At 40.3% G+C, this 13541-nt stretch overlaps 1 protein-coding gene across 3 annotated transcripts in view; it reads left to right on the top strand.

Moving 5' to 3' along the window:
* Window positions 1-13541, top strand: part of oca2 (oculocutaneous albinism II) — a 113847-nt gene that overhangs the window by 31250 nt on the left and 69056 nt on the right. For all 3 annotated transcript variants that reach the window (XM_046853436.1, XM_046853614.1, XM_046853529.1), the window contains one exon: window positions 6321-6453. In XM_046853436.1, the coding sequence (XP_046709392.1) occupies window positions 6321-6453 (133 nt within the window). The remainder of the gene's footprint in view (window positions 1-6320; window positions 6454-13541) is intronic.

Below are 13541 nucleotides of genomic sequence, written 5' to 3' on the forward strand. Positions count from 1 at the left end.
TTCCCTGAAAGAGACGACGTCTGGATGGGAGCATATGTTGTTCTAGAACTTGGATATACCTTTCAGCATTGATGATGCCTTTCCAGATGTGTAAGCTGCCCATGCTACACACACTCATGAACCCCATACCATCAGAGATGCAGGCTTCTGAACTGAGCGCTGAGAACAACCTGGGTTGTCCTTGTCCTCTTTAGTCCAGATGACATGGCGTGTCAGTTTTCCAAAAAGATTCGTCTGACCACAGAACAGTTTTTCACTTTGACAGAGTCCATTTTAAATGAGCCTTGGCCCAGAGAAAACACCTGAGCTTCTGGATCATGTTTAGATACGGCTTCTTTTGTGACCTATAGAGTTTTAGCCGGCGACGGCGAATGGCGCGGTGGATTGTGTTCACCGACAATGTTTTCTGGAAGTCTTCCTGAGCCCATGTTGTGATTTTCATTACAGTAGCATTTCTGTATGTGATGCAGTGGCGTCTAAGGGCCCAAAGATCACGGGCATCCAGTATGGTTTTCCGGTCTTCACCCTCACGCACAGAGATTGTTCCAGATTCTCTGAATCTTTGGATGATATGATGCCCTGTAGATGATGAGAACTTTTTCCATTTTTTCTCTGAGAAACTCCTTTCTGATGTTGCTCCACTATTTCTCACCGCAGCATTGGGGGAATTGGTGATCCTCTGCCCATCTTGACTTCTGAGAGACACTGCCACTCTGAGAGGCTCTTTTTATACACAATCATGTTGCCAATTGACCTAATAAGTTGCAAATTGCTCCTCCAGCTGTTCCTTATATGTACATTCCACTTTTCCGGCCTCTTATTGCCACCTGTCCCAACTTTTTTGGAATGTGTAGCTCTCATGAAATCCAAAATGAGCCAATATTTGACATGACATTTCAAAATGTCTCACTTTCAACATTTGATGTTATCTGTATATTCTATTGTAATAAAATGTTATTGCATTCATTTTTTATTTACAATTTGTACAGTGTTCCAACATATAATCTAATCATTTCATATCATATCAGTCATATAATATCATATTATATTATATCGTATTATATTACAGATTCTTTTATTGATAAAATTGTATTACAGTATAAATAAATAAAAAGATCATACTAACAAAAAGGCTCAATGAGACATCTGAATATAAAAGCCCTATTGTTACACCATTAAATAACTCAGATAATGCCTCATAAAGCTCTAATAATTGGTTCTAATGAATCAGTAATAACCTGTGAATAATTATGCAACAATTGTGTTATTTAATACGAAAATAAGCTAATTATAATCAATATTTTGATTAATCATTATACAGCATTTATATTTATATTCAATTATGAATACATTTATAATGCATATAATAATTATATAAACGTATACATTTATTAAATGTTTTCATTAGACACTTTAATTATAAAATGCATAAGTGTCAGTAATATTGGTATGTACTTCTTTTTGAACATCCCATTCCACATATGGTCTCTGTTTGCTCTTATAATGCGCTCCACTCTTCTGGGAAGATGTTCCACTAGATTTTATAAAGATTTGTGGAGATTCATAAAGCCACAAAGCTGTTAGTAAAGTGATGTAGGTGAGGAGGCCTGGGGGGTGCAGCCAGAGTTCACATTCATTGTTCTATAGCAGGAGATCTTCTATTCCAACCCGTGTGAAGCAGATCTTCATGGAGCTGGCTTCAGGGGCATTGCCATGCTGGAACGGTTTTGGGTCTCCTAGATCAAGTGAAGGAAAGATTTCATGCTGCAGCTTCATCCTGTGCAATTGTGTGCCTCCTACAACAGTTTGTGGAAGAACCACATAGGGGTGGAAAAGTCAGATGTCCCAATACTTTTGGTGATATTTGTATACTGTATGTCTTGGATTTTTTAATCCATATCTACATCATGTCTTCTCTTCTCATATCTGGTTACATCCGGAGTTGTTTTCCTACTTTATCTCCTTTCAGAAACGCTTACTCGAGCAGAGTGACATAAAGTGAGACCTGGGGACAGGATTATATTAAAAACTTCATCTGGTTCGATATTTCTCTCCTGGCCTTTTAATTCAGCCCTTTTTCCTCCTTTTCTCCTGAGTTTAAGTCCATTTGCAGCCTAAAAAAGAAACAAACTTTTGATAGATTGTTGTCAGTAATGCAGATGAATTACAGATTTGCGTAACCATGGCGATGAGAAGGACTTGTGTCTGCACTGTAACTTTGGAGACAGAAACATTAAATACACATTAATTACACTCTTTCAGATTTCTGCTTTAGGGAAACCACACGGGGTCTTCTGACACCATCTACCCCACCGCCATAAAAACTGTGTGTGTGTGTGTGTGTGTGTGTGTGTGTGTGTGTGTGTGTGTGTGTGTTTCTAATTGAGTGTGTACTTTCACCAAGCTGATGCAATAAATGGGTGAGTCACTGAAACCCTGGTGACATGTGGAACACTCCTGGTGTGTGTGTGTGTGTGTGTGTGTGTGTGTGTGTGTGTGTGTGTGTGTGTGTGTGTGTTTGTGTGCGCAAAAGCAAGAGAGAGACAGAATGAGAGATAAACAGACAAACAAAGAGAAAGAAAGAAACAGGCAAACAGAGTGAGAAAAATAAAGACAGACGGACAAATAGATATACAGGCGAGAGAAAGAGAGAGACATACAGTACATTTAGACAGACAGATGTATAGAAGGAGGGAGAGACAGACAAATAGAGAGAAACAGAGTGAAAAGTACAGAAGAAGGGACAGACAAAGGGAGAAAGAGAGACAGACAGATAGAAAAACACAGAAAGAAAGAGACAGAGAGCCAGGCAAACAGACAGACAGAGAGACATATAGACAGAGGGAGAGAAAGAGAGAAATACAGAAGGAGCAAGAGAGACAAACAGACAGAGGGAGAAAAGAAAGACAGGCATAATGTGAGAGAAAGAGAGACATATAGACAAAAATGCAAAAGGATGGAGAGACAGACATATAGACAAAGAAAGAACTACAGACAGGGAGAGAGATAAATACAGATGGAGGAAGAGACAGAGACAGGCAGACAGGCAGTCGGAGAAATACAGAAAGAGGGAGAGACAGACAGACAGACAGACAGACAGACAGATAGAAGGAGGGAGGAAGAGAGGAGGAAGGAGGGAGAAAAAGAGGGACAGAGGAGAGACACACAAAGACATTCAGAGGGAGGGAAAGAAGGACAGATAGAGTAGAGGGAGGGAGGAGAGACAGAAAGACAAAGACATTTAGGGAAGGGAAAGAAAAACAGCCAAATAAAGGGATGGAGGGGAGGGACAGACACAGACATTCAGAGGGAGGAAAAGTAAGACAGACAGATAGAGGGAGAAATGAAAGACAGACAGACAGACAGACGGACAGAGGGAAAATACATAGCACAAAAAGAGCAAGAGATAGACAGAGAATCAGAGAGAGAAAGAAAGTGACACACAAGGAGATACAGACAGAAGAATGAAGAGAGAGAGAGAGAGAGAGAGAGAGAGAGAGAGAGATAGTTTGGTGTTAACATTGTAAAAAAAAAAAAAAGTGCTTTATTCAGTGTGACATGTGTGACCTAAATTAACCAATCCTCGAGAGTGTGTAGTCTGTGTGTTTGTGTGTAGTGTGTGTGTGTGTGTGTGTGTGTGTGTGTGTGTGTGTGTAGTCTGTGTTTCTTCACAGCTGCACTGAGTGATGATGAGACGCTTTAACCATGTGTCAGTCTGTAATTATCCTGTGGATCTTCTGGGATCTGGATGTGGAATTCTTTTATCACAGGAACGCTGAAGAAAACAGACACACACACACACACACACACACACACACACACACACACACACACACACACACACACAGCTTGTTTATGGTTTCATAAAACACCTTTTTGTCCCAAAGCCTCATAGAAGCATCAAATTCTCTGTCCTGAAAAGTTTCTCGTTACTGGAGACTCCCTGCTTAAACGTCTCCTTCACAGCAAACTTCACCAGCTGTGATTGAGCGGTTACTATGGAAACGATAAACTGTCATTACGCTGCAGTTTGAGCTGATGTTCTAGAGAATGATTGAAAACCCTCTGACGAATCAGAGGCCAGGTTTCACAGCTCTGTGGTGTGCATTGTGTTGTACACACTGTCTTGTGGAGGTTCCATCTGCTGCATGGCTGCTGGTTTAACCTCATTTGTGTGTGTGTGTGTGTGTGTGTGTGTGTGTGTGTGTCAGTCACATAGATGTCCGTCTTGGGTGAAGGATAAAGACGTATAGAACGTCAAGAGGATAAGCTCAGTGCTCTCATGTCATATCTGTTATCTCCTGGTATCTCTTCACTTGACTTTTGACCTGTATGTGGTTCTTCTAAAAAGATCTGGGGCACACAAGTGTACAGGACGTCTTTAAATGCATTTTAGAGCATGAAATTCTTTTCTTTACTTGAACTAGGAAACCACCAGCATGACACAAAGTGCACAAAACCTGCTCCATGAAGATCTGCTTTCTATGCATTGGAATAGAAGATCTTCTGCTACAAAGCTCCAACCCTGTAGAACATGTTTGGCATGAATCTGAATGCTTTGTGAATAAAGTGATACTGATATCTGTGATGCTTTATAGACTTTCAGTGTGTTATAATGTTTAACATATTTATAAGTCGTTTGACATACGACCTTCATACGACCTTTTACTGAGAAATTATGGAATATTAGAATATTAGACTGTTTGTGTATTTTCAGAGCACACTTATTTTTATCTATCTATCTCTCTCTGTCTCTATCTATCTATCTATCTATCTATCTATCTCTCTCTGTCTCTATCTATCTATCTATCTATCTATCTATCTATCTATCTATCTATCTATCTATCTATCTATCTATCTATCTATCTATCTATCTATCTATCTATCTATCTATCCAGCACTTATAAACACACACACTATCTCACACTGACATACAGTCCCACACACACACACACACACACACACACACACACACACAGTGTTTTTATTGCGATCTCTTACAGCATGTAATTGTTGAGACCTAATGATGTAACTTTCTTTTGTTCCTGCGTCTCCACATGTCTACTGTAGAGGGCACTGTACACCAGTTTTCATTTCAATTTCTCTCTCTCTCTCTCTCTCTCTCTCTCTCTCTCGCGCGCTCATATCCTGTGTTTTCTCTCTTCATGATGCTCAGTATGACCTCTTTCTAGAGAAACTTACAGTGTTCTGTTGTCTCTCAAGTCTTATGCTATGCTATGCTATGCTATGCTAGCATTCTGCTGATTAGCTCTCAGTGCAATCTTATCCTGTTCTCACTCTATCACTATCACATCATCTTATCTAATGTGTTCGTCCTCGAGAAGAACTCAGAGTGTGTGTTTGAGTCGGGGTCATGTGGCGCCAGCCAGGTGGGCTGATGGTGTGATGAAGACAGTCAATAGGAGAGAAGATCTAAATGCTTCATCACACTTAGAAATAGAAACACAAACACGAGCAGGAGACACGAGGCACAATATAAACACGCAATAACATCATTCAAATCTTAATCACATCGATTCTGACCCGAGACACTCATCCTCTCTTGAGCTCCACACACACACACACACACACACACACACACACACACACACACACACACACACACACACACACACACACAAAAATCTCCTCCTCCTCCTCCTCCTCCTCCTCCTCATCATCATCATCATCACCATCATCATAATCCTTTTCATCTTCATCCTCCTCTTTATTTCCTCCTTCTTCTCCTCATCACCACTCTTTTTATCTTCATCCTCTTCTTTCTTATCTTCACCTTCTTTTTCTTCTTATTTAATATTCATCTTAATTTTCGTTTTCCCGCTCATCATCATCATCATCATCAGCAGCAGCAGCAGCAGCAACATCTCAATCATCTTTTTATTTCTTTTCTTCTTCTTCTTCTCTCCATCATTATCCTCTTTCTTTTCTTATTTTTTTTAAGTGCAGAAGTTTGTACCCCTCCTACTGAATGAAGTGAGAGACAGTCAGTGGATTGAAGCAGGCGCTAGAGATTATGGAGACGTCCTCTGTCAGTGATTGGTTGATTACAGCATCAGTCAGTCTGTGAATATTCTTCTTTTTCTTCTTTTTCTTTTATAATTTTCCTTCTCCTCTTTTTCCTTCTCCTCCTACACATCATCAGCATCATCAGCTTCCTCTCCAATTTCTCCATCATCATCACCTTTTCATTTCTTCTGTTTCTGGTTTGTTGATTTGTAATAAATTGTATCTTCTGTGTGTTTTCTTACACACATTTACACTCTGTTTTCTTCTGCCATCTTTTTTGTTCTTTTCCTCAGGGACTGGATTTTGCTGCGTTTACAGGCTACATGTTCCTGGGCATCTGTCTGGTTCTGCTGACCTCCTTTCCCTTCCTGAGGATTCTCTTCTGGAATAAAAAGCTCTACAACAAAGAGTCCAGTGAGATTGTGGGTGAGTGTGTGATGATCCTTTCATGAACCTGGTGCAGATGTCTTCACTGCGCATTTCATTTTGTTGACAAATGTGGCAGTTGAGAAATGTTTCCACTGGTAAAATGGGTAAAAACTGAACAGATGTGTTTCTGACATCATAAAGAGTGTGTATATGAAGCCCCACCCTAAATAATTATAATAAATATCGTAAGGGTCTCTGGGATTAATGAGGGAGTTGCAGGGTCTACAGGACCATCTGGTTTAGGCCATGCCCACTTTTACATTTTAATTTTAAATACAGATACAGACTATTGGCACACTCCAATATCTTAGTCTTCTTCTTCTTTTTAATCTTTTTTCTATTCTTTGTTTTTTTCTTTCTTCTTTCTAATCTTTTAGTTTATTTTCTTCTTCTTTATAATCTTCATAACAATTTGCTTCTTCTTTATGTTCCTCCTCTCATAGTCATCATCCATCATCATCCTCATTATTATTTTTTATTTATTTAATGATATATTGTTTATAAACGTCGTGTTCTTGTACCAGGAATATTACTGTTCATCCTGTTCAAATTCCCCTTCAAGCTCCAGTTAGTGTTACTGCCCCAGTGCTTCCTTTGGGTCCCATTCTGTCAGACCACAAAGTCTCAGTATCTCAGAGCAGCAGTATCTCTGTACCTCAGTACCCCAGAATTTAAGAGCCTCGGTACATCAGAGCCTCAGTACCTCACTGCTTCAGTACCTCAGTGCTTTAGTACTTCAGATTCTCAGTACATCAGTGCCTTAGTACCTCAGAGCCTCAGTGCATCAGGGCCTCAGTACATCAGTGCCTTAGTACCTCAGAGCCTCAGTACATCAGGGCCTCAGTACATCAGTGCCTTAGTACCTCAGAGCCTCAGTGCATCAGGGCCTTAGTACCTCAATACCGCAGAGCCTCAGTACCTCAGTGCTTCAGTTACTCAGAGCCTCAGTACCTTAGTGCTTCAGTACCTTGGTACCTCAGTACTTTAGTACCTAAGAGCCTCACTACCCCCAATGCCTTAGTGCCTCAGTACCTTAGTACCTCAGCACATCAGTGCCTCGGTATCTCAGTACATGAGTTGCTCAGTACATCAGTGTCTCAGAACCACAGTGTGTTTGTAACTCAGTACCTCAGTGCCTCAGTGCCTAGAAACATCAGTGCCTCAGCACTGTACAGCAGTGCCTCAGTACCTCGATACCTCAGAGCCTCAGTACCTTAGTGTTTTAGTACTTCAGAGCCTCAGTACATCAGTCCCCCAGTACCTCAGTACATCAGTCCATGAGTACCTCAGCACATCAATCCATGAGTCCCTCAGTACATCAGTCCCCCAGTACTTCAGTGCCTTAGTACCTCAGTACGTCAGTGCCCCAGAACCTCAGTCCCCCAGTACCTCAGCACATCAGTCCATGAGTACCTCAGCACATCAGTCCATGAGTACCTCAGTACTTCAGTCCCCCAGTACCTCAGTACGTCAGTGCCCCAGAACCTCGGTCCCCCAGTACCTCAGCACATCAGTACATTAGTACACCAGTGCCTCAGTATTTCAGCGCCTCAGTACCTCAATACCTCAGTGCCCCACTGCCCTGTACCTCAGTGTGGTTCTGTAATACACCACCAGCTCTCACCAGCTGTGGTTTATGATGAAGACCTCATAAATATCTTGTAAAACTTGAGCCTGTAGTTTCTCTTGCTGCAGTCATGTTCCATGTCCACTGAAGGTCCCTTTATTTAGTGATTTATTTCATGACAATCTCATTTCAGACCCTTTCCTCTGATATTTCTTTCATCCTGATCACCTGACCCTGTTCTGACTCGAGTACTGCTTGATTAAAACTATAAATCCTGTGGTAGATGATGCTCTGCTCATGTGTCTCCTGCGAGGGTTGAAGGGTGGATGTGGTGCTCTGAGCTGCTTCCTGTTCTCCCGAATCTGAGATTGAAGGCCATTTGGTGATATTACACTCACAAATCCTTACCCATCCAAAACCTGACACTCACACTGAACTTCTTCTTCTTCTTCTTCCTCTTCTTCTTCTTCTTCTTCTTCTTCTTCTTCTTCTTCCTTTCTTTTTCTTTTACTTATTTTTCCTTCTACTTCCCCACCTTCTCCTCCTTCATCTTCCTCATCTTTTCATTTGTTTACTTTTCCTCCACTGTCTTCTGTGTCAAATCCCTCTTCTTTTGTTCTTTTAATTTTCCTTTACCTTTCCTTCTTCTTCCTTTTCTTTTTGTTTCTTTGTTTTTTCTTCCAGACCCTTAACCACTGAGCTACCATTTAAATATGTTTTAGCATCTAGAGCAATGAATCTCCAGAACTCCACAATTTCAATTTAAAAAGATCACAAACCACACAATCACTGATTTTATAACACTTCTTCAAACATGCAAACATGTTTAATTCATGAACAACACACACACACACACACACACACACACACACACACACACACACACACACACACACTCATTTATCAGTTGAAAGAAAGGTGCAGCTTTAATGAGCCACTTGTTCTTAAGTCTTCAACATCAGACATGTTTGTTCTCTGAACGTCGACCTTTAAAAAGCTGTAAAGACCCAATGTGTGATGTACCTGAAAGCCTGGGCTGTGAGTGTGTGTGTGTGTGTGTGTGTGTGTGTGTTATAGTGAGACCTGAGAAAATCAATAGATTTAAAAACAATTTTAGGCATGAGATGCAGTCATGTGACCAAATCAACTGCACCATCGTCCACCAAGAACCAGGTTCCTGCCAAAATGTCAGAAACTCAGTAACCATGTTCTAAAATGAACTGCAAAAACTCAAGAAACATGTTCCTGCAAAAAACATAAGAAACTCATTAACCATGTTTCTACAAACAATGTCAGAATCTCAGGAACCATGTTTTAGCAAAAACACATGACAGAAGTGCATCCAGAAAATGTATAAACGTAAAACTATGTATATCCAGAGCCATATGATAGAAAAAATTTAAAAACATCCTCAAGTAATTACCAGAGATGAGCCAGACACTTAGAACAATGTTTTGGAGAACCATGTGACATAAAAAGAGGACCTGATGACCCAGAAATATGTTAACGTTAAACCCAGCAACTCAGAGCCATAAATAGAAGACTCGTGTGAGAGAAAGGACCAACCCCCTCCCCAACAATAAAACAATGTTTAGGAGAACCATGTGATGCAAATACTCAAAAAAAAAAAAAAAGATCCATGTTTATGCAAAAATATACCTAATCTCATAATCATTTTCATCCAGAACTAAATGCCAGAACCTAATTAACTGATCTTTTTCACAGAACCCTGAAAACAAGTGATAGAAAGGATTCAATAAATTATAACCAGGTTGATCCAGAAACAAATGATGGAACTCATCCAGGAGTAATTAACAGAGAAGACCCAGAAACTTAGATTCATGTTTAGGAGAACAATTTTAACAGAAAATATTTAAAAACCTGGAGCCATGCTCATTAAGAACCAAGAGTCCTGAAAAAGGTTTAGGAGAACCTTGTGACTCAAAAGACATAAACCATGTTTATCCAGAAGAATCACGTAATCTCAAAATCATGTTCATCCAGAAATATGCGTCAGAACCTGAGGAACCAATCCTTTCCACAAAACTCTGAGCCAAGCGACAGAGAATCCAATAAATTATATCTATGTTGGTCTAGAACCAAATGATGAATATCATTCAGACGTAATTACCAGAGAATAGTCAGAAACTCACAACCATATTTAGGAGAACTTCAAAAGTCTGAAAGTCAGAACTTACACACAAAACACATTCTCAGAATCAGGTTTGAGAGAATCCAAAATGTTTATTCAGAGAAGACCCAGAAACCCAGAACAACATTTAGGAGGACAGAGTTCCAGTAATTTCCAGTCACTTTAGAACCAGGAAACACCAAAACCGATTGTTTGAAGCCTCAGGTGGTGTACATGATGGCAGAAGCTCGCATCCCAGAGCTTGGGCTCTCCTCCAGATCTTACACACTGTTCTTATAAGCAGCTGTCCTTCCAGGAGACACTTCATCACGCCTGCACCATCTCCATTTTCTCTCCAATCTCATTCCACACCTGAGCCTTCCTCAGCACACCTGAGAAGAAGACAACCGAATGAAGATTACAGTCTATTCATTTAATAGTTCCTCTTCAATAACCCTCTTTATACGCAGCGGTGATTCTCAGGATACAGAGTTTTTTTTTCTGAATTTTCTCTCCTGAAGGTCTCACGGCTGGCGTTCAGCCACAAGAGCGACAAAAAGAGGTGGCATTGTTTCTGTTCCGGGTCATTCGCTGCCCAGCGGGAACGGCCGCAATTAAAATCAATTCATTTTCGGAATAATTTCAGTGCTGGCAAATTATAAGCGTGAACATTTACACCGAGTGGATTATGTGATTAGGAACCCGCTGATCAGCACTCGATGTGAAAGTGGCCTTCGAAAAAAGTAATTAAATTGGCCTTGACGCTCGGGCGGCCTCGCTGCCTGATCATTCCAGCGCTTTGTTTTTCGAGAGACGTCGTTCGTGTGCGCTGTTGACCGGAGTGAGATCAGGTTTAGTAAACGTGACCAGCATAAACCTTATTACATTCAATTCAGGAACCTTTTCTAGAAACCTTTTTACAGGACAGTTACAGAAGAGTTTATATGAACCGCTGATCTGGGGAACTTTGGGAGCTCGGTGTGGATATTAAATGTTCCTTTAGGTCTGTCAATTGCTAAAAATCTTTATCGCGAATAGCATGATTGTCATCAGGTTAACTCGTGATTAAACACAATCACATTTTTTCTGTTCTAAATGTATCTTAAATTAATAAATTCTAAGCTTTTAATAATTAACAATGTGCCAGAAGGCCCTTGGGAGAAAACCTCTTGAACGGCAATGGCACAAGGCAGCATTTGCATGCAAGTGTGAAAAAAATCCCCTCTTTTTTATTTCCCACACCCTGTGAAATTGACATACTTTCTCTAATATCTCCTCCTTAACAATTTACATGCTCCAATAATTTTATGAGGATGTGAGTACTCCGCCTATTTGCTTACGCATTTTCTGGTAAATTCATCCCAAATATTGTGTCTGTAGTGCTTTTCCTCGGCATGAAACCATACTGTTGCATGAAAACTCCTGTCTTACCTCATACTTCAACCTGTCCATCACCACTGCAAACAGGAAAGGGCTTAGAGTCGATCTTTGATGCAGTTCCACCTCCACCTTGAACCAGTCTGTTGTTCCTACTGCACACTTCACTGCTGTCACACTGTCCTCATACATGTCCTGCACCACCCTCACATACTTCTCCGTCACACCAGTTTTTCTCATACAATACCACAACTCCTCTCTCCACCCTGTCGTACGCTTTCTCTAACTCCACAAACACACAATGCAGCTCCTTCTGACCTTCTCTATACTTCTCCATCAACATTCTTAAAGCCATACCTACCCATCACCTCCTTATCACCTCTGTTCCCTTTACCACATGCCCACTGAAATCTTTCCCAATCACCAATCTTTCATTCCTAGGTTCACCTTATACCACTTTATCTAATTCACTCCAGAATCTTTCCTTCTCCTCCATCTCACAACCCACTTTTGGAGCATAAGCACTGATGACATTTATCATCATCCCTTCAACTTTCAGCTTCACGTTCATCACTCTATCAGAAACTCTCTTCACCTCCACTACACTCTTACTGTACTCTTCCTTCAGAATCCCCTCTACACCATTTCTCTTTCCATCCACACCATGATAGAACAGTTTAAACACCTCCAATGTTCCTGCTCTTACTCCATTTCCACTTGGTCTCCTGAACACACAACATCTCTACCTTTCTCCTCTCCATCATATCAGCTCCCTCTCTCCCTTTACCCGTCATAGTACCAACATTTAAAGTACCAACCTGAACCTCCACTCTCCTACACTGCTCCTTTCCCTGCTGTCTCTGTACACGTCTTCCTCCTCTCCTTCTCCTCCTTCAGCCAACAGTAGCACAATTTACACCGGTACCCTGTTGTTAACGATACCTGTGGTGGTCGTTGGTAACCCGGGTCTCGACCGATCAGGTATGAAATTCTGATTTGTGATCTGCATATTTGCTTTGGCACATGTTTTACTCTGGATGTCCTTCATAACACAAACCTCCACATTTATCTGAGCCTGAGACCTGCACTAAGAGTGACCTGACTTGTGCAGTCATAATTGTGTATTCTTAGAATCTGCTCTGTTCTCAAAACTATTTCATGTAATTTTTGCATACTATAGTCCTTCTTATTATGGAATTTCCTGTCTTTTCTCTCATCCTGCCTGCACCTTAAGCTCATGCTCTTATAGAATCTTACTTAATGTTTGTTATAGGCACTGGATCTTCTATACACTTCTTGCAACTATTTTCCTACGTTCTGTTTTATCTGACGATGTGTAAAGTTTGTGCCTATTACCCTATTACTCCTCTCATTTTTATATTTTTATATGATTTTTACTTTCTACTTGTGCTGTTTGAATATGGTTAATATTAAATGCTGTTTGAGAATAGTTGATGCGTGTTGCCTGCGGGTCGCTTACTTATTAGTTTTTATTTCCCTATATATTTTTTCGTACCTCTGTCTCTTTACGTGATCATCAATTTCAACTATCCTATACGGCTATGGCGCATATTCGTTTTCTGGAGATGCTAAACGAATAAACTAAATGCTTAAAGCATGGTTATTGATTTTTTGTGAATTATTTTTACACACCGTTATTTAACCATTATTTAGCATAAGTGCAGTATAGTACTCAGCTTCACAGAGAAATACACTGCACTAATGCTAAATAATGGCTACCTGAATTAAGCTTGAACTCATGCTAAATAATATAAGCAATGTTAAATGTTAACTGATGCATAATGCTTTTGCTAAATTATATTATATTGTTGCTAGATACTATAACTGATAGCTGAAGCTGCCTAAGCTGAACTTTTATGGGTGAACTTTGTGTATTAATACCTTTCCTGACATTTTCGGACATTTCTTGACCTGTTCTCTAGCTGATTTTTCTTTGCCTTTTCACTTATTGAACCGCTCTATTGAACTACAAGTGTTTTGAGAATCCTT

This window comes from Silurus meridionalis, chromosome 1, assembly GCF_014805685.1.
Source record: "Silurus meridionalis isolate SWU-2019-XX chromosome 1, ASM1480568v1, whole genome shotgun sequence".
Classification (NCBI taxonomy): domain Eukaryota; kingdom Metazoa; phylum Chordata; class Actinopteri; order Siluriformes; family Siluridae; genus Silurus; species Silurus meridionalis.